The 22,945-nt window shown below is 40.9% G+C and overlaps 1 protein-coding gene across 1 annotated transcript in view; it reads left to right on the top strand.

The window, feature by feature from the left end:
• The window catches only part of MYO3A (myosin IIIA), a gene marked incomplete at both ends in the record, with an annotated part of 210,068 nt that overhangs the window by 6,807 nt on the left and 180,316 nt on the right, over positions 1 to 22,945 (top strand). Inside the window, 2 exons of the mRNA XM_079797460.1 lie at positions 18,067 to 18,171; positions 18,954 to 19,053. Of these exons, the coding sequence (XP_079653586.1) occupies positions 18,067 to 18,171; positions 18,954 to 19,053 (205 nt within the window). The remainder of the gene's footprint in view (positions 1 to 18,066; positions 18,172 to 18,953; positions 19,054 to 22,945) is intronic.

Here is a 22,945-nt window from a genome sequence, read left to right as displayed (position 1 = left end):
ATACACATAAGTGGCCAGATGTATAATTATCTGATTTATAAACATGAATGGTGCAAATGCTGCTTTAGAGGAACTTTCAGAAAATTGGCTTGTGGCATCAATACTTTATTCTACAAAATGACTGCTAATTATACCTATTATTGTAATAAAGCCCAAATGAATTATTTTGCATGAGGATACCAAAAGAGTGGCACAAAAGAGGCTGTGATGTTACCTACCAAGCCATGCTAACAACGCTTGGTTTCTAAAGTGAATCTACATAAGGAAGATGTGTCCCGGAGGGGCTGAGCCACCATCACACACCTCATTATCAGTCTGGCATGTGGGTAGGCGCTATGCCAGCTTAGAACAACTGCTGCCCAGTGACTTTTTACCAGGAAAAATCATTTTATTTATATTTCAAAATAGAATTGAAATCCTAAGAATAATGTGTATGTAGATCCTTCCGGGCAGTCTGTTTTATCTATTATTTAGTTGTGATTTAAATTATTTCTTTCATTTTGATATAGTTTTTTTTCTTTCCTGTATCTTTTCTTCATTTTATTATACTACTTGTAGGCCGGTGCACGAAATTCATGCACATTGAAAGGGAATTAATTAGATGAAATATTTTAATATTGCTATTTGCCCTTTCTCTATCATAAAAGTGTGAGAGATAAAAGGAAATAAGTACAATGTATATGAAAATAATACATAATTTTATTAATAACTAAACAATAACAAAATGATATAACAACAATAACAAACTCGAAATATAAAAACAACATTGATGCAAATAATGACTGATAAAGTGATTAAACTTATTCTAATATCTCCCTGTATACCACATTAAGAGTAAAAACACTTTCAGAGAGCTTGACTAATTTCCCTTGAGATAAAGTATTTACAACTTTAACTTTAACGTAACATGCTCTTTGAACTCAAGAGAAAGCAACAGCCATAACTGGTTTGGCTCAGTGGATAGAGCGTCGCCCTGTGGACTGAAAGGTCCCAGGTTCGATTCCGGTCAAGGGCATGTACCTTGGTTGCGGGCACATCCCCCGTAGGAGGTGTGCAGGAGGCAGCTGATTGATGTTTCTCTCTCATCGATGTTTCTAACTCTCTATCCCTCTCCCTTCTTCTCTGTGAAAAAATCAATAAAATATATTTAAAAAATAATTTAAAAAAAAGAGAGAGAGAGAGAGAAAGCAACATATAACTGACCATGTCCAAAAACGGGTTCAGGTAGGAATATTCCTACTCTGTCTAGAGTTTGTCCTTGTGATTTATTAATAGTCATCACAAATACTGGCATAACGGGAAACTATCTTTGAATTAATTTAAATGGTGGCCAGTGTCAGATGGGGACAAATCAATTCTTGGAATCAGAACAATCTCTCCCTCTGCAGATCCTGTTAATATTTCAGCTTTGATAATGTTAGGTCACAATCTTTTGATAATAAATCTGGTACCATTACAAAGACCCCATTTACTATTAAGATTTCTCAATAGCATGATGATTGCACCCACTTTCAATTTTAATTTATGACACGGCATTCCAGAAGGAGTAATACTATTAAGAAATTCAAGAGGAAAATTTTCCTTTTTAGCATCATCTGTTGAGTCAATGGAATCATCACTCAAATAGGTGTGAAAATCTTCATCAAGTATATCCAAAATTTCTTCATTTAATTTTTGAATGTGCTCATTTTTTTGAACAAAGAATTGCACGTTTAGATATATTTTTAATATTATCTATAGATATACTATTTCCAAAAGTGGCTTTAATAATAGATCCATTACAAATCATTTCATGGGGAATTTCAATAATATCCATTCCTAAATGAAAACTGCTATCAAGTTTGCCATCTCCAAGTTTTACTAACCATTCACTATAAGCAGAATCCTCTGATCTCATATTTGTTTTAAGAGACAACTGTCTGAAACATCCCCAAACACTACAGTACTTTAAACTTATTTGTACTATGGCCAATCATATAGCATGGCAGCACAAAAATCCCCTCTGAAAAGAACTTTCCCACCAAATGCAACATTCAAATTAGCGCCAGCGAGAGCTTTATATGTATGGCATGTGTGCGAGTCAAAGTTTATTTTTAAATTTCCAGTGTGCGTCATATGTACCGGTTGGTCGGACGGATGGACAAATGTCAGTCACTTAGCCTTTTATCTATACAGATTATGAGTCATGATTTTACCTTTTTAAAAAATTATCCTTTAATACCTCCAAAGCACAATGAGTAAGAATCTGAAGGTTTATGTGGCTTTTATTTGGTTTCTAGGACAAAGTTCTTTCCTTTACCCACCACTCACTTCTCTCCTTTTACTCTTGAATGTTAATTCCAACATAATTTTTGTAACATCTCTTGAAAAGGATCCCACCAAGTTTTTGATAGTCCACATGATAAAACTTACAGAAAAATACAGCATGAGACTTTCATTCTCTCACTAACTTCATATAACTGTAATTCCTCAGTCTCTATAGAATGAAAAAGGAAAATAAAAGTGCCTTCTCTCATTCCGAGGCCTTTCTCAGTCAGGCAACCACAAAAAGAATGAGCCTACAATTCATGCCATGTAATCTCTATCAGGCATAATTCAAATCAAATCCCATCAGGCAAAGTCTGGGATAATTAAAATGTATAAGAGAACAGTGGTGACCTGGGGGAGAACTTATGAAACCTTGTCTCCTGCTTTTGCTGAATATTCTTTTTGTTATACTAGACTCCCAAGTCCCTATCGGGGACCTGGTCAGGCGGCTGCAGGCGCTAACCCACGCCGCCTGCCCTGGTCCGTGATCCATGATCACGCCCCCTGCCCAGGTCCGCGATCCGTGATGACGGACCTGGATAGGCGGCTGTGGGCGCTAACCCACGTCGCCTGCCCTGGACCGTGATCCGTGATGGCGGACCTGGGCAGGCGGCTGCGGGCGCTAACCCACGCCGCCTGCCCTGGACCGTGATCCGTGATGGCGGACCTGGGCAGGTGGCTGCGGGCGCTAACCCACGCCGCCTGCCCTGGTCTGTGATCCGTGATGGCGGACTTGGGCAGGCAGCTGTGGGCACTAACCCACACTGCCTGCCCTGGTCCGTGATCCCTGATAGAGGCTTCAAGTCAGCCGCTGCTGGTGGCGGCTGACTCGAAGCCCCTATCCGGGACCTGGTCAGCCGGCTGCCGGCGCTAACCGCCTGCCCCAGTCCACCATCATGGCTTGGATCCCACCGGCAGCGGGTGCTGCCCCCTCCCCCTGCCATCATTGCGGTTTAATGTGTATATTTGCTCCTGATTGGCTGGTGGGCGTGGCTTATGGGTGTAGCGAAGGTACGGTCAATTTGCATATTACTGTTTTATTAGGTAGGATAACTAGAGGCCCAGTGCACGAAATTCATGCAGGGGGGACGCAAGGGGGTCCCTCAGCCAGGCCTACACCCTCTCCAATCTGGGACCCCTCGAGGGATCGGGTGTAAACGGGCAGTCGGACATCCCTCTCACAATCCAGGACTGCTGGCTCCCAACTGCTCACCTGCCTGCCTTCCTGATTGCCCCTAACCGCTTCTGCCTGCCAGCTGGATCACCCCCTAACCACTCCCCTGCCAGCCTGATTGATGCCTAACTGCTCTCTGCTAGCCTGTTTGCCCCCAACTTCCCTCCTCTGCTGGCCTGGTCACCCCTAACTGCCCTCCCCTGCAGGGTCGATTGCCCCAACTGCCCTCCTTTGCAGGCCTGGTCCCTCTCAACTGCCCTCCCTTGCAGGCCTGGTGCCTCCCAACTGCCCTCCCCTGCTTGCCTGATCACCCACAACTGCCCTCCCTTGCAGGCCTGGTCCCTCCCAACTGCCCTCCCCTGCTGGCCATATTGTGGTGACCATCTTGTGTCCACATGGGGGCAGGATCTTTGACCACATGGGGTCAGCCATCTTGTGTGTTGGAGTGATGGTCAATCTGCATATTACTCTTTTATTAGATAGGATAGAGGCCTGGTGCATGGGTGGGGGCCAGCTGGTTTGTCCTGAAGGGTGTCCTGGATCAGGGTGGGGGTTCCCTTGGGGTGTGGGGCAGCCTGGGCAAGGGGACCTGTGGTGGTTTGCAGGCCAGCCACGCCCCCCCCCCCCCCCCCCCCGGCGACCCAAGCGGGGCCCTGGTATCTGGGATTTATTTATCTTCTACAACTGAAACTTAGTAGCCTGGAGAGGAGCCAAGCCTCCTGCTTGCTCTGTGGTGGCATCCATTTCTGTTGGAATTTATGTATCTTCTATAATTGAAACTTTGTAGCCTGGAGTGAAGGCCTGAGCCAACCAGGGCTGCAGAAGCTTGGCTTCCTCCATCGCCTGGGGCAACCCTAGCCTCCTGCTCTTCCAGCTCCGTGGCTGCCGCCATTTCTGTTGGAATTTATTTACCTTCTATAATTGAAACTTTGTACCCTTGAGTGGAGGCCTGGGCCTTCCAGGTTGTGTGGAAAACTTGGCTCCATTGCCAGGGAAACCCAAGCCTCCCTCCTGCTCTCTGTGGCCACAGCCATCTTGGTTGGGGTTAATTTGCATACTCGCTCTGATTGGCTGGTGGGCGTGGCTTGTGGGTGTAGCAGAGTGATGGTTAATTTGCATATTACTCTTTTATTAGATAGGATTTTTAATATGTTTTATTGAATTGAGAGAGAGAGAGAAACATCCATATAAGAAAGAAGCATTGATCAGTTGCCTCCCATAGCACTCCGACCGGGTTTCAAACCCACAACCTGGGTGTGTGCCCTGACCAGGAATCGACTGGAGTCCTTTTTGTGCATGAGACAGCGTTCAACCAACAGATCCACACTGGCCAGGGCATACTATAAGTTTTTGAGCATGAATAATATACAAGGTTCTGTTTGGGAATTCTTTCCTTCTAAATTTTCTGTGTATTTATCTTCAGACTATAAATGTTGCCCTGATTTAGTAAAAGAGTACTAGTTGCTAGCCTTCTGAAATTCCAGGTATGCAGTTGAAATGAAATGACCTACTAAGAGAAGAGGTAGAACATTTTTTGCTATGGGATGTGATTAGTTTTTCTTTTACAGGAAGGTCTATGGAGATTTTTACTGTCATTTAACATTTTAGGTTTTCCTAATCATGAAGACATAAAGGGAGAACTAATTGTTTTTTATCTATGCCTCATTTTAAAGTACCATACTTACGTTAATTTTTGCCTATTGCTACCTCATCCCTTGGCTGACCTGCTTAGTAAAATACAGATACGGTAGTCCCCCTTATTCATGGGGGATAGATGTGTTCCCAGACCTCCAGTGGATGCCTAAAGCCATGGATAGTACTGAGCTTTATATGTACTACTAGAGGCCTGGTGTACAAAAATTTGTGCACTCCGTGGGGTCCCTCAGCCTGGCCTGAGCCCTCTTGCAGTCCAGGACCCCTTGAGGGATGTCCACCTACCGTCTGGGAGCGGGCCTAAGCCACAGTCGGACATTCTTAGCACTGCCACTGAGGCGGGCGAGGCTCCGCCACAGCCGCTGCGCTCGCTGCCATCAGCCCGGCTTGTGGCCGAGCAGAACTCCCCCTGTGGGAGCGCACTGACCACCAGAGGGCAGCTCCTGCATTGAGCGTCTGCCCCCTGGTGGTCAGTGCACATCATAGTGACCTGTCATTCCCGTTCCGCCATTAGGGTCAATTTGTGTATTATTCTTTTATTATATAGGATTTTTTTTCCTCTACATATACACCTATAATAAAGTTTATTTATACGTAAATTAGGCACAGTAAGAGATTAATAACAATGACTGAAAATAAAATAGAACAAGTATAACAATATACTGTAATAAAAGTTATGTGAATGTGGTCTCTACTCTCTGTGTCTCAAAATACCGTATGTACTCTATGTACAGTGTAGATATGCTGGATAGAGGGATGATTCATGTCCTGGCCGGATGGATCAGACAGCAATAGAGTTCATCATTGAAACTACTCAGAATGGCATGCAATAGAAAACTTATAAAATGTTTATTTCTGGATTTTTCCATTTAATATTTTTAGACTGTGGTTGATCTTGGTTAACTGAAACCCTGGGGAAAAAAGACTGCCGATAAGAGGGGAACTACTGTGCCTCTTTTGGGTTTGTACTTTCTTTAACTCCTAATGTCTCCAGTTGAAGGTCAGTGGCAAGGACCGAGGGGGACATGAGAGTTGGTTAGGTTTCTGCATATGCTTATCACTGAACCTGGAGACTGAAACACAGAGTCAAAATTGAGTCATTAAGCATTTGCTACTGATGATGACAATGGAAAAACTGAGATGTAACTAATTTTCCCCTTCTGGGTTGGATGAACAGCTACATTTTAAATCCATAAGCAATCCAGTCTTCTCTCTCAGATGCTATTTTCCTAGTGTTCCCTCAGCCAGAATGGAGCCAAGATTCAGAGTTAGGACATATTTGTGTTAAAAGACCCTCTCCCTCATAATTCAATCTGAGGTATAATTATTCCTTTTGCAGTGGTGCTGCACACTGCATACTGTTATTTATCTGAATTGGTCCTGATTTGTTCATTCTTAACAGTGACATTGCTTTCTCTCATTGCTTTCCAATTATAGCAGTTTTTCTCTTTGAAATTATATCCCTTTCAAGGCATCAAAGACTAAAAATTACAGGTGGTATTTGAAAGCACAAAAATTCAGTAAATAATCATAAAGCCTCTCAAATACGTATTTCAGGTAATCGATGTGGTTTTTGTAGACAAGTACTACTTTCATATGACATGCATTAGTAGTTATTCTGTCTTTATACTTGCATCTAGCAATCCTGTCATGAGGAAAGTAAACATAGGATGATAGAAAGTAAAATGAAGGAATGGTTTCTTTCTTTTTTTTTTTTTTTTCCAGAGAGCATGTACACAGGAGACATGAAGCCACTTCAGACTTGCATGTGTGGGAGGGGCCAGGGGATGGAGGGCAGGAGTGGGAAGCTGGGCTTCGGAGTTGCTCTGATAGCACAGCATTGCTCCTTCCTGCCTTTGGCTGTGTACAATTGCCGTGGAGGAGCATAAAGGTCAGGATGACTCTTTTCATGTTCTTAGGGCTGGAACCACCATTCCAAGTTCTCATGTAAAATGCTATTATTGAGTGTATTTGCAATAGAACAGACAGCCAGTTACCTAGTCATTTTATTTTATTTTTGTTTAAAGGGCAAGATGGAAAAAAAATCTAATTGTAACCCTGGAAACCCATATGTGTGGCTTCTATATATTTCTTCCCTAATAGTAATTCAGTGCTTGCAGAAGCATCCACTCTTTGAACAGGAGTGCAAGTTTATAGTATTACCTCAGAGGGAAACTATGGTGTGGCCTAAGATGTGTTGCCATTTGTTAAATCAACATATTCCTACCATGCACATGAAACATTTCTGAGTTCTTTTTTAATCATAGATTAATTTATCCTAGATTTTATCATAGATTTCTTATTGCTAGCATTACCAATGTTTAATGGTGTTTTCCTAAGAATTTCAAAACAGTTTAGGATAAGGGAACTGTTTTATATCTTTTTTGTTTGTTTGCTAATCCTCACCCAAGGACATTTTCTCCATTGATTTTTTTTAGAGAGTGGAAGGAAGGGGAGAGACAGAGAGAGAGAAACACCAATGTGAGAGAAACACTTGTATTGTTTGCCTCCCACATGGCCCCCGACCAGGGCCAGGGATGAGCCTGTAACTGAGGTATATGCCCTTGACCAGAATGGAGCCTGAGACCCTTCAGTCTGCAGGCCTACATTCCAACCACTGAGCCAAACTGGCCAGGGCCTGTTTTATATCTTGATTTACTGGTTACATGATTGTAAACAATTACCAAAATACATCAAACTGCATACTTAAATGAGCCAATTATATTTCAACTAGGGGCCTAGTGCACGAATTCATGCACCTTGAAAGGAACTGAGGGCTGCGAGACTGTGGTGAGCATAGGGGTGGATCTTGGCCCATCCTCTGTGCCCCCGCCTGGTCCCTCCCACCACAGCCCCCGGTCTCCTGTCTGCCGGCAGCCCTGCTCCTGCCGCCACCACTCCCACGTGCTGATGGTGCCACCCCGGTCGCACTAGCTGAGGGCGTGGAGCAATTGGGGCCAGTGCCAGCAGCGGGTGCAAGCAAGGCTGGTATTGTCAGTAGGTGTGAGCGGCAGCTGCTGCCCCGATCACCCCTCTGTCCCTCAGGAGCAGGGGGAGATGGAGAAGCCCTCAGGGGCGACCTGCAGCCACCACTCACACCGCTGACAGCGCCGAGCAATTGGGACCGGAACTGGGCGCAGGCAGCAGGTGTGAGCGGTGGCTCCAGTGCCAGCAGAGGGTGCAAACGGGAGCAGGAGCGGGGCTGGTGCCAGCAGCAGGTGCTAGCGCTGGGCGGGACTGCGGTTCGCAGGAGAAAAGAATTTTCAGTAACCACCAGAGGCTTAACACAATTACAGCGACCGGCGCCCCGCCTTGGTCTGGCACCCCACTCTCACCTGCTCCACCATCCCACTGCGGCCAACACCTACCATGGTCCACGTACCCCCTGGTGGGTCAGCACACGTCATAGTGACCGGTTGTTCAGTTGTTCCACTGTTCGGTCTATTTGCATATTAGCCTTTTATTATATAGGATAATACATTAAAAGAACTGCTTCTAGTTTACACATTTGAAAAGTAATGTGAAAATTTTACCTATAATGAAAGTACACATTAGGAACCATCTATTAGGTGATGATGACAGCTCTCGTTCATATCTTATCAGTATTTTATTGAGGTACAGAATTTACTACATTAATATATTTTATTGAAATTACTAATAAGTAAAAAATGTCACACTTTGAAGAGGTACCTTATATACCATGTGAAAAGATGTTATTCTGTCATTTTGTATGCGTTTGTGTGCACGCGTAAGTGTACAGAACTTAAGTTTATCCAACCAGTCATTTATTCCATAAATATCATCTGTGACTTTGGCCCAGGCATTTTGGTCGACTTTGGGCTTTCAGTAGAGAGTAAGACAAACTCTGTGATCATGGAGCTTACAGTCGAATGGTGGAGAAAGACCATTTAAAACTAAATAAACATATGCTGGGAAGTATGTGGAGAAGAGAACACTTGTGCACTGTTGGTAGGACTGCAAGTTGGTGCAGAAGTGTGTTATTGGACATCCCTGCGTCAGAGGGAGAGGGCTCTCTCCACCTCAATTCTGGTCTTCTCGTATAAATGAATTTAAAGGAGTGACCCTGATTAGATTGTGTTAAAATGAATTTATTAAAAAATTAAAGCCCTAGCCGGTTTGGCTCGGTGGATAGAGCGTCGGCCTGTGGACTAAAGGGTCCCAGGTTCGATTCCAGTTGAGGGCATATGCCTGGGTTTCGGGCTCGATCCTCAGTGGGTGGCGTGCAGGAGGCAAGCTGATCAATGATTCTCTCTCATCATTGATGTTTCTATCTCTCTCCCTCTTCCTTCCTCTCTGAAATCAATAAATATATATATATGTATAAAAAAATTAAAAGCATGCATATTTATTAAAGAAGCAATACAAGCAAATCTATACATCTGCCTTATGAATCACAGATGGACTCTAGCTAATCTGAAGAGCTCCGTTGGGTGGGGGTTCCAGGCATTATATACCCTCCTATCTAAGTTTTTTTTGTTTGTTTTAATTCCTCTGCTAATTATTCTGGTATAGATGAACTCTGAAGGTCACCCCTTTTCCTTGTTATGGCTTTTTCACAATTTGTGAGAAGCACCTGGCAAATAAATCCCCAGACTGCTGGCTTTTCTGTTTACACAGTGGGATGAGATAAGACTGCACTCTCCTTCCCCCTCCTCCCTGCTGCCTTAACAACTCCAGGCTGATTTGCACTAAGTAGTCTCTGGTTTGTGAGAAGTTGAATTAGGATTCCTCCTCCTCCATTCCCCTTTCTCTTCTCCCTCCTCTCCTGCATTCTTTTGTGAGCAGGAGAGGTTTTAACCTTTTGTTCTCAAGATAAGGTCCTGCTACAAGCAGCTTGCAAAGCTTTTTGGCTTTGTTTAATTTTCCTGTTTTAGTTTCCCTGTTCCACTCATCCTGGGATTTTCCTAGCTTTTTTACTGTCCTATATATAATATTAGCACTGTCTGTGATCACTTGCTTTTATCCTGAAGAACATCCTTTAGTATTTCTTATAAGGTGGATCTGGTAGCAACAAATTCTCTCAGTTTTGTTTATGTAGGAATGTATTTCCTTTTCATTTTTGAAAGATAGTTTTGCTGGATAAGATTCTTATGGACAGTTTTTGCTCTAGCAACTTGAATATGTCATCCTTCTTCCTACTGCCTCCACTGCTTTTGATGAGAAGTCAGCCTTATTAGGGCCCCTTGTACAAGAGAATTCATTTTTTCACTGCTACTTTCAAAACTTTCTTTTTATTTTAGGCTTTCAACATTGTTATTTTATGTGACTGACTATAATCTCTTTGTGTTTATGTTACTTGGATGTATCGATTAGTATTTTCTTTAAATTTGGCAAGTGTCAGCTGTTATTTCTTCCAAGTTTTTTTTTTTTTTTCTGCTCCATATTCTCTCTTCTATTCTTGTATTCCCATTACATATATTTTGGTGTGCATACCTTTCTCTGAGACTGTTCCTATAATGAAGGTATTCTTTCCTCTCTCTTTTCATGTTTCATAATCTCTGATGATCTCTCTTAAAGTTGTAGACTCCTTCTTCTGTCAGTTCAAATCCACTTTTCAGTTCCCTTAGTGAATTTTCATTTACATTATTTTACTTTTAAACTCCAGAATTTTTATTTTTATTTGTGTGTGTGTGTGTGTGTGTGCATTGTATCTTTTTATTGATATTCTCTATTTGATGAGACATTGCCATCATACCTTTCTTCACTTCTTAAAGATGGTTTTCTTCAGTTTTTTTTTAACATTTTATATATCCTGCTTGTTAAGTTCAATATCTGGGCCCTCTCACAGTCAGTTTCTGTCACCTTCATTTGTATGCACAACATTTTCTTGTTTCTTTGCATATTTCATAACTTTTGCATTTATAACTGGAAATTTTATTGTAGGAACTCTGGATATTAATCTCCTGGGGGCATTTATGTTATCTTTGCTTTTTTATTTGTTTAGTGACTTGGCTGGATTGCTTTAGTGAAATACCGTATTTTCTGGCATATAAGATGACTTTTTAACCCAGGAAAATCTTCTATACGCCGGAAAATACGGTATATCCCCCACAGTAGGAAGCCTCTGATGTTGCTCCTCAGAGGTCAAAGCCTTGGGCATGTTCACAGTCACCTTGGGGCAACAATGGCTTTAACAGTGCTTCCTTTGTGTTTTTCCCCATCCTTATATTAGGCTGTCTGCCTCTGTTGATATAACACCCAGCTAGCTATTGGTTCCACTAATTGTTAGCTAATTCCTCTATTGTCTTCCACATTATATGTTGTGGGGTATAAATTGATTCACTGTCTGATCTAATTAAGTTCAGGCCTCTCTAAATGGGTATTTTTGAGGCTGGTCTTTGAGGTCTTTGAAGCTGGTTCCGACCCCAGGAAACATTTCTAGCTGTTTCTTTCCTGAATCGCTCTTCTAAACCATCTATGGTTAGCTTCTTGCTCTCATGCAGCTATCTACCACCCTCCTTGTAATTACTGAGGTTTCCACTATTTTCAAAAGTACCCTTAGGCTTGAACTACCTCATCTGACCTCTCAAATAAAGTCAAGTCCATTGGGGAGAGTTTGGGAGCTCTGTTTTTATGTCCTGCTTCTCTCCCTGGGCAAAATATCTGAGCTACTGTTCTGGAGTTAGCAGCTGGACAGTGGCCCCCCATCTCTTGAAGTGACATCCTACTTTATAATCAGGGTTGAGGACCAGAGAGGTAGATTCTGGTTTTCTCAAATTGTGTCAGATGGCATGATGTGAGGATAATGGGGACCCCTATTCTTGGTTTGCAACTCTTTTTTTTAATTTTGTTAATCCTCACCCAAGGATATTTTTTCCACTGATCTTTTTTTTTTTTTTTTTTTTTTTTTTTTTTTTAGAGAGAGTGGAAGGGAGGGAGGGATTTGAGAGAGAAAGAGAAAGAGAGAAACTTCAATGTGAGAGAGACACATTAATTGGTTGCCTCCTGCAGGGCTGGGGATCAAACCTGCAACCCAGGTACATGCCCTTGACTGGGAATCGAACCCACAACCCTTCAGTGTATTGGCTGATGCTCTAACCACTCAGAAACACTCCAGGGCTTGACTTCCTACTCTTGAGTTAGAACTCCATCTTATGAATGGGAGCTGGATAGAAGAATAGAGCCTCTCACACATACCTGGATTTTAGTATCTGTGACTCCGAGTTGGGGAGAAGGGTGAAAAATGATGGTGGTCTGCCCTTCTTGGGAAGATTCTATAGACCTTGGGGAGAGAGAACCCGTCTTCTTGGAAACACTTCACCAGAGTAGAACTTTTGTCATTGTGCTGTACAGATGTGAGGAAAGTAGGGTGGTTCAAGTTTCTCAGACTCTTGCTGTTCTTACTGAGATTTAGTTCTGTTCTTGAATGTTTCTTCACTTGCCATATGCCCTTATAAAATTTCCAAAGATGTTATTTTTCATAAAAGATGTTTTAAATTGACTTTTAGACAAAGAGTAGGAGAGCGGGGGAGAGAGAGAGAGAAAAACATTGATGTGAGAGCCAATCAGCTGACTCTTGCACTCCCCTTACCTGGGATCAAGCCCACAACCCAGACCTGGAATTGAACCAGCCACCGTTCAGTGCACGGGATGATATCCAAACAACTGAGCCACACTGGCCAGGGCTCCAAAGATTTTAAATGGTTGTTTATTTTTATGATTTTTTACCAGTTATGGTTGTTTCACTAGAGAATGGGTCTAAGAGTTCTTCACATCACCATTCTGGAAAAAAAATCATATGAAATATTTAGTAAAGAGATAATGAGTCTTTTTACTAATTTATGAGGCCAACATTATGCTGACAAAAGAATATAAAGACATTGCAAGAAAAGAGAACTATATTCTACCATTCCACATGAACATAGATGCAAAAATCCTTCACAAAATGTTAACATATCACATCCAGTAAGATATAAAAATGTTAATACATCATAATTGAGTAGTATTAATCCCAAGAATGCAAGTTTATTACAATAAGTTGTTTGCACATTAAAATTCACTGCATCATAATTCACTGTGTTAAGAGAAAGAGAAGAAAATCATAAAAAAGTGCCAAAATTCAACATCCATTTGTGATAAACACTAGGAATAGACAGAAATTTCACCTAATAAGGGTATCTACCCAATTTTTTTTTAAATTGAGCAAAAATTTGGGCTCTTCACAAAAGCACGTGTATAAAATGTGTTCAATATCTTTAGTGAAGTTCAAATTAAAACCACACTTAGACTACTAGTACACCAAAACTAAAATGGCTAAAATTAAAAAAGATTATTAATACCAAATATTTGTGAAGTTGCAGAGCAAATTAAACTTTTACGCATTGCCTAGGCAGTATAAAACACACTTTAGAAACAGTACAGCAGTGTCTTATAACATTACACATACACTTACCATACGATACGATACAACATTTTTACTAGTGGGCATTTGTTAAAGATTAGTTTCTACAAAAGTACTTAAATGTGAGCGTTGAGAGCACTTTTATAAAATGAGCAAAGTAAAAACTAGAATGAGTGTTAGAAACTAAGAGTTTCTGCCCAGCTGGTGTGGCTCAGTGGTTGAGTGTTGACCTATGAACCAAGAGGTCATGGTTCGATTTCCAGGTTGTGGATTCGATCCTCAGTAAGGGGCATGCAGGAGGCAGCCAAGCAATGATTCTTTCTTATCATTAATGTTTCTATCTCTCCCTCTCCTCTCCCTTCCTCTCTGAAATCAATAAAATAAAATTTAAAAAATAAATAAAAACCTCCCTTCCTTTATTAAAAAAAAAAGAAAATAATAGTTTCTGCTTTACTGCCTTTCATAGAATATTGTCAGACTAACCAAATGACTTTTGAGCATTCTTAAACAAAACACAATTGAAAAATAGCACAAGCCAGAATTGCCAACTGCAGAAATAAGTAGTCTTTTATCAGAAATTTGAATGAAAATCTCATATCCTCTTCTAACATGGTAAAGATAGAATGCATTTAGAAAAATTATAAAGACTGTCTTTGGAAGCTAGTTATAATGATCTGTTTATAGAATGTTTTAATTTAGGATTTCTTTTTTAATGTTTGACTACAGCTTGAGTACAGTTCATTTTAAGTGCTGCTGTATTATAACTCTAGCTAAAGGTTATTATACTTTAATTTTGTTTGATTAAAGAACATTCTAGAATGTCAAATAGCTGGAATTGTTGTAGCCTTCAGATTGTCTTTTTCACTTAATAGTATATACTTAAAGTTCCCCTTCTCTTGATGTTGGCAGCTAGATTTTAAACTCAACTCAGAGTTGTATCTTCTGTTTCTTGGGCACTTTGGACTGATAGAAAAGTGTGCTGTAACAATTGGACATTCATATATAACCCATACCTCACACCATATACACAAATTAACTCAAAATGTATCATAGAACTATCTACATTTAAAATCTAAACATATAAAACTTCCTCAAGAAAATATAGGAGAAAAATTTTATATAATGCTTGTGGGAATGCAGAATGGGATAGCCACTTTTGGAAATAGTTTGGCATTTGCTTAGAAGGTCAAATATATGACCCATAGAACCCAGCCATTCCCTCTCTTAGGTATTTACTTACGATAAATAAAAACCATCTATAATAATAAAACCATAATATGTTAATTAGACCAGACGACCTTCCTGACGAAGCGGGGGCTGCGAGGGAAGCCCGGGTCCCAGGTGCCTGCTGGCGGCTGGAGGGAAGCCCGGATCCTGGGTGCCAAAGGGAAGCTGGTGCTGGCAGCCGGGGGAAGGAAGGCCTACTGTTGTACAAATTTCGTGCATTGGGCCTCTACTATTCTTATAGAAACCTATATGTGAATGTTTAATAGTTATAATTACCCCAAACTGGAAACAACTCAAATGTCTTTCAATTGTGAATGATTAAACAAACAGTCCTTTATTCAATAGAATACTCAACATCAAAAAAGGGCATAAACAACATTATTAAAACAATAATTAAAAAGTAATGTGCAACAACATAGATGAATCTCAGATTTATTATGCTAGGTCAAAGAAGCCAGATTTAATGGGCTACATACCTTAATATTCAATTTCTATGACAAAATCTGTAGGGACAGAAAATGGGTTAGCAGTTGCCAGGAGCTAGGAAAGGAACTTGACTACAAAGAGACATAAAGGGAGATTTGTGTGTGATGGATTTGTTCCATTGTGGTAGTGATTATGTGACTAATACATTTGTCAACATTCAGAATCGTGCACTAAATTGGGTGAATTTTATTATATGAAACTTATTCTTCAATATACCTTACATTTTAAAAAGTATACACTGAGTGGCCAGATTATTATGATCTCTGAACGCATAATAATCTGGCCACTCAGTGTGTGTGTGTGTGTGTGTGTGTGTGTGTGTGTGTGTGTATACTGGAGGCCCGGTGCATGAATTCTTGCATGGGTGGGGTCCGGCCAGCCTGGCCAGGGGGAGGGGACATGGGTGGTTGACTGGCCTGCCTGCTGGTTGAACTCCTGGTCAAGGGGACAATTTGCATATTAGCCTTTTATTATATAGGATATACACTACGTGGCCAGATTATTATGCATTCAGAGATCATAATAATCTGGCCACTCAGTGTATATATTATATATAGTATATATACAATACATGGAATTCTGTATTCTAACCTATAATAGATGGGAAAAAGACCTGTTTTAAATAAAAATTGGTACCAGAAAGTAAAACATGAACTGCTTAGTGCTAATTGTATGATTGCATTTTAAAATTTTGTTTACTGCACATTCCTTGGGTTCCTTTATTCCCCCTGGCACATTCTAGCTGTTTACTCTTGCATTAACATAATAGTCAAGCACAGAAGGTGCATCCAAAGAGAGGCACACTTTGGAGAAACAGGATAAACTTTTAGTCTCTCTGCAGTTATTTTTAGAAATTTTCAAACTGGTCCTGAGACTTGGTTCTTTTAAATAAGATCCTTGCAATTTAAAGGGCTCTAATTTCTTTTTAGTCAATTTTGATCCATTTTAGTTAATCCTCACTTGAGGATATTTTTTCCATTGCCTTTTTTTTTTTTTAAAGAGAGAATGGAAGGGAGGCAGAGAGACAGAGAGAGGGTGAGAAATAGCGATGTGAGAGAGACACATTGATTGGTTGCCTTAGGGGCCAGGGATTGAGACTGCGACCAAGGTACGTGCTCTGGTTCAGAATCGAACCGGGGACCCTGCAGTCTGAGAGCCAACACTCTATCCACTGGACCAAACCAGCTAGGGCAATTTGTGAGTCATTTTATGAACTAATTATGCTGGGCCACAATGGAGGCACTGTAACACTGTTTTCTGCTGCCAGGGCAGAACACTTTTCGTCTATCCAGTTAGAGGACTGGATACAGAAGAAAATGCAAGTGTTGGAATATTAGGACTGTACCTACTACATAAGCAGAAAAAAATTTCTCTGAACGTAGAAAGACACTGGTTATAAATGGGTTTCCCCATGTTCATTTGTAAGTTCATGTTTAGATTTTTAAAAAACAGCCTCTTATAGAAACAATGTATACATGATGGTTAGATCAACCAGCCAGCCCATAAAACCTCTTGGGGGATCATGGGTAAGTGTGAAACTCAACTGTAATTAGACTGTCTGAGTCCACAAACTAGTCTGTCACTACTGTGTGACCTTTTGCAAGTTACTTTACTATTTTGTGTCTCCGTTTTCCAATCTTTAATATGGACATGATAATAATGCCTATTTTAGAGCGTGGTGAGTCATTGAGATAATACTGTAAATGGATTTGAAATATGCTTGGTACAAAGAATGTGCTCAATACCCCTTAACTGTTATCACTTACTTAATTCATAATGTATTCCAAGTGTCCAGGCATCCAGTAAAACCTAATTATCGTGATAGAGAAAGGTTTGTGAGAAAATATGTTCAGTGTTTCAAACTAGGAATATACTTCCTCTCACCTCCTGCTAGGAATATACTTCCTCTCACCTCCTTCCTCTGCCTCCATTTAGGTTAGTAGAAATTGTGGCTCTTTCAGTTTCCAGGAATTTGTGGGTACCAAGGCAGATAGGAGTGGAGGCCTCATGGGTCAGGGTAAGGAGAACATGGATGAGAGCCCTCAAAGAAGAGGCAGGTTGAAGACAAAGGCTAAAGGACCAGAGATGAGGGGATCCAGTGTTCATGTATCAAAGCTTTGTTGGTTCTGAGGTCATTTGCTTAGGTATCTCCTATCTCATATTCCACTGCTAATATCAGTGTTTCTATGTTCTGCAAATATGCAGCTCCTTTGAGAATTTTCTGTGGGGTTTCATGTTTCCTAACTTTGGAGAACTAGGATGTAAAAAATTCTCCTACCATGCTCTTCCTTTTTGCTTTTCCATTTAGAGTCCTCTACTTTGCAGGTGGGGGGAGTATGAGGAGAAGAGGCTAAAGAGCATGGGAAACATGATATTTAAAACAGTTTCCTATAAAATATTATTTGTAATCCTTCAAAGCATTCTGCAATTTTCCAGAAAGAAGTCATGTTTTTAAATTAATGCACATGTAAAATAGTACATAGCCATGTATTGAAGTCATGGAACCTACTGCACTATTAATTAAGCTATCAGAAATCAAGAATGCTTTTAAGCCCTAGATACTGAAAGGTGGGACTAATATGTAGAATCATAATTCTTATCCTTGAATTTAAAAATCAAGCCCAGTGCTTTAGATTCTCTTCTAAAAATTAACACATATGAAAACTGTGTTCCAATAAGTAATTGTAAAGTAGTTATGTTTATATGTTCATTTATTTATGAAACTATAAGGATGATGAAAATAATAATTTGAAACAAAAATTGGATAATTTAAAAAATGTTTTGTAGAAACCTTTTATAGCAAGTCCTTAAAATGTCATATTCATTTTAATATCAATCTTGAAATATTCTTTTATAGCTATGCAATGGAGGATCAGTGACTGATCTTGTGAAAGGATTTCTGAAAAAGGGGAAAAGAATGAATGAGCCCATAATTGCCTATATTTTACGTGAAGCACTAATGGTAAGGCAATTTAAATTGTTGGTGCATTAATTATTTGAGGCGTTTCTCATTAAATAAAAAATGTGGATCCTATTTTTAGAAAAATATTACTACATTAGAATTTATTGATGCAAGAGTACATATGCAAAATCTGAAATGTTTAGCACAACTAATTTCTTTTTTCCACTGGAAATCTACCCTCCTGGTGTCAACAGAACCTTGAGTTCTGATCTAAGTATATTTCTGAGATTGTGATTATGATGAGGTAGATAATGTGTATTTTTTACTAAGAGTTAGGTTTTTATTTGCCATTATTTAAAATAAGTATATAAACATTTTCTTTTATTGCGATCAACACATTTTCAATAAAATATTTGATGAGAGTTAAGGGCATGCTCTGCTTTTTTGGAATTTTTATATAGCCCAAAGTGGAAGTGATGTAATTTGATATGACTAATTCAATATTAAACATTTAAGAATGCTTGAATCTTAATTTTCACTGTGTTTCTTATAGGTTTTGTACAAATGCAATCATCTGAAAATGTTTTTGTTTGGTGCTTTCTTTTAATATATTTGTATTGATTTCCGAGAGGAAGGGAGAGGGAGAGAGAGATAGAAATATCAATGATGAGAGGGAATCGTTGACCTGCTGGCTCCTGAACACCCCTCCTGGGGGATTGAGCCCTGAAACCTGGGCATGTGCCCTGACCAGGGATGAACCTGGTTCATAGGTTGACACTCACCCACTGAGCCACACCACAGGCTGGTGCTTTCTTTAAAAGGAAATATTTTTTACCTTCTAGGGACTTCAACATTTGCATAACAACAAAACTATCCATCGTGATGTAAAAGGAAATAACATCCTGTTGACCACAGAAGGCGGAGTTAAACTTGTAGATTTTGGTAAGTTTTATTTGAAATTCATGAATAGTGTGATACAATTTGATCATTTACCATTAGCCTTGCTTTCTAGGCATTGAAAGTAGAAAAAAAACTGTATCTCCTTGAGGTTAGAAAGTGCAGATTTTTAAAAATTTGGCAGATGAGAGATTCCTTGAAGAGTGACTTTAAGTTAGCTAGCTTGTGTCCTTAACACCACTGTAGCAGTGTGTGTGGCTGCTTCTCTAAAATGTTTAGCACCTCATTGATTATCCTAAACCTAATCCCACAGGCCTGACTAGTAATTGCTTTACTAGTCAGGCCTGTAAATACTAGTATTTGCATGTGCCCAAATCCAGGATGTTGAAATGTGAGGGGAAATCTTCAAAGGTCTCTGGAAAATTTTCTTCCGTCCTAAGAAGGAAGCACAGGCGAAGATGGTTTCCTTTTTCCTCCGGACTCTCTGTGTCTGTTGTGATACCTGTACTGCTACAGGCACCTTTTTCGGCCCTAAAGTGCTTCATTCCAAGTGGAAAGCCAACACTGAGAAAGGCAGAGCTGAGGAAGGGAAGAACAAGGGTCTTTGATGATGTAATCGCGCCCCTAAATCAACCAACTTTGGAGCCTGCCCTAGCTTGGGACCTTTTTTCACGTGAGATAATAAATGTCCTATTTACTAATAAGCCAATTTGGAGTTTCTGTTTCATAGCCAAGGGCATCCTAGCTGACACCTCTATTCATCATCTGGGCATTTATTTACCAGTTTTGAGTGTTATAGGATTATATAGTAATCCTATATAATAAAAGGGTAATACACAAATTGACCTTCACTCCAACACACAAGATTGCCGCCCCCATGTGGTCAAAGATGGCCGCCCCCATGTGAACACAAGGTCGCCGCCACAAGATGACCAGCAGGGGAGGGCAGTTGGGAGGGACCAGGCCTGCAGGGGAGTGCAGTTAGGGGCAATCAGGCTGACAGGGGAGCAGTTAGGCCTCGATCAAGCTGGCAGGGGTGTGGCTAGGGAGTGATCAGGCTGGCAGGCAGAAGGGGTTAGAGGCAGTCAGGCAGGCAGGCAGGCGAGTGATTGGGAGCCAGCAGTCCTGGATTGTGAGAGAGATGTCCAACTGCCCATTTAGGCCCAATCCCGGTAGCCTAAACTGGCAGTCAGATATCCCTCGAGGGGGTCCCAGATTGGAGAGGGTGCAGGCTGGGCTGAGGGACAACCGCCCCCCCCCCCCCCGCCTGTGCACAAATTTCATGCACCGGGCCTCTAGTAAAATTATAATTATCTCTTGGGTCATAGGAAAAAATACTTAGAAAGATAGTTAGACGGGTCTTTGAGGGGTAGGACTATGTCTTATTATAATGCTTTGGATATTAGTAGTTCAATGAGTGATCATTGAATGAATGAATCTTCCTTCATTTTGCATTTTGGAAACTGAAGCTTAGGGAAGTCCATTGATTAACTTTAGAAATTAATTGTTTTAATATCCACATATGTAACTCTCTGGCTGAACCCAGAAATGAATTTCATACTATCTCTAGAAAGGAATGGATGTATAGCATATCCTTCAGACAACCATGTGTTTTCCTTTTTTTTCCTCAGCTGAGCTTTTGAAAACTACCAGCAGCTGTGAGTTTGACAGTTAATTCCTGATTAATAAGTTGAATACAGCTAGTATGTGTTCTAATTGAGTTCAAAGCTGTGTGTTTGACAATTTGGCTGGGTCATGATACTAATATAAATTTGTGCCTGAAATTGAAACATACACACACACACACACACATCAAAACGCTCTTCATTATTCCATAGGCAGGGCCCTGACTTCACTCTAATAGACCCAAAAAGAGAACTTAATATTTAATTGGAGACTTCATAAATTCTCTTGCTCTAAAAAATGGTTAAAACCTAGATGGAGATGGTTAAAACAAGTGTAAGTAAACAGCTTCTCAGGTATGAAAGAAAAAGTTGGTAAACCAGTAGCTTTGAGAAATGCAGCTTCCTGGGATACCCTCTGAAATAACCTAGATTATAAACATATACATAGATAATTAATAAGGTGACTTTTTATGTGATCCCAAATAATAAAAGCCTAATATGCTAAGTGTCCGGTCATCTGGTTGGCTGTTCAACCAATCAAAGCGTACCTCCCACATCACTCCCCAGCCCTGACTGTGCACCGGTTGTGTCCCTCGGCCTGGCCTGTACCCTCGTGCAATCCGGGACCCCTTGGGGGATGTCGAAGAGCCGGTTTCAGCCCAATCCCGCAGGCCAGGCTGAGGGACCCCACTGGTGCATGAATTCGTGCAATGGGCCTCTAGTATCTTTATAAAGTAGTCATAAGTTTGGAAGCTGACAAAATGAGAGCTTCTGTTTTAGATTAATTGACTTAAAGACTTAACTTTTAGCAATAATTAGAAAAGAAGGCCCCTGCCTATTAAATGTGTCCTAGATCTGATACTATATTTTTCATACACAAGATAATGCATATATTTCTAATCTCCATGGTAAGAGGACATGGATTTCATTCACCTAAAATGATGTGTAGGTTTTCATATGAATAAAAACCTGAGGATGGAGGTGCATGCATAATGAAACTTCTCAAGGGTAGAAGGAATAAGATATGGTAAGCCACAAATTGCCGAATCAAACTGAAAATCAATGTCCTCATTTTATGTTTAAATCAAATTTTCAGAGAAGGTTATAGCTGAATGTAAAGGTTTTAGAATAAATATTATTTGAATTTCTCACCTCATAAAATATACAGTAAGCTCATTATTGGGTTGTGAAGACCTATAATGGGATGGCTGCTAGTCCTCAAAATATCCAAAATGGAACTCCACCACCTCATCCATCCCCAGAAGTCTGCTTTCTATTAAGAGTTTATTGTCTTAGAAAGTCACCAGCGTCTATTTTGCTGTTCAAGCCAGAAATCTTAGGCTCATCATTGAGACTTTCCTTGTCTCCCCCTCCCACACCTATAATTAGTCAGAAAGCTCTCTCTCTAATATACAGTACTAGAGGCCCGGTGCACAAAATTCATGCATGGGGGGGGGGGTCCCTTCAGCCCGGCCTGCACCCTCTCCAATCTGAGACCCTTCGGGGGATGTCCAACTGCCAGTTTAGCCCACAGGGATTGGGCCTAAAACGGCAGTCGAACATCCCTCTCGCAATCTGGGACTGCTGGCTCCTAACCACTCACCTACCTGCCTGCCAGCCTGATCACCCCTAACCGCCTGTGCCTGCCTGCCTGATAGCCCGTAACCTTTCTGTCTGCCGGCCCTGATCGCCCCTAACCACCCTCCCCTGCTGCCTAATCACCCCTAACCACTCTCCCCTGCTGGCCTGCTTGCCCCTAACTGCTCCCCTGCCAGCCTAATCGCCTCTAACTGCCTCTGCCTCAGCCCCCGCCACCGTGGCTTTGTCCAGAAGGAGGACTGGACGACTGGAAGATGTCTGGTCGACCCAGTCTAATTAGCATATTACCCTTTTATTAGTATAGATATCCTCATATTCCATCTTAATTGCTCCTTCCCAGTCTTAGCCGTCATCTCTGACCTGGGCTCCTGTAGTTACACTTTGCTGTACTTCCCGCTTCTGGTCTCATTCTCTTCCTTATGGTCCATTGTCCTCACTGCAACCAGAGGGGCTCTTTCAAAAAGCACATCTGGTCCTGCCACCCTCTTGCTCAGTATTCTGTTCAATGGCTTCCTCTAGCCCAGCGGTTCTCAACCTTTCTAATGCTGCGACCCTTTAATACAGTTCCTCATGTTGTGGTGACCCCCAACCATAAAATTATTTTCATTCTACTTCATAACTGTAATTTTGCTACTGTTATGAATCATAATGTAATGAATCATTAGCAGGGCCGCCTAAGACCATCAGAAAACACAGATATTTACATTACGATT

The sequence above is a fragment of the Cnephaeus nilssonii genome, assembly GCF_951640355.1.
Source record: "Cnephaeus nilssonii genome assembly, chromosome: 1".
Taxonomy (NCBI): domain Eukaryota; kingdom Metazoa; phylum Chordata; class Mammalia; order Chiroptera; family Vespertilionidae; genus Cnephaeus; species Cnephaeus nilssonii.
The sequence above is the reverse complement of the archived record's forward strand: the minus strand, read 5'-3'. Positions and strand labels throughout refer to the sequence as shown.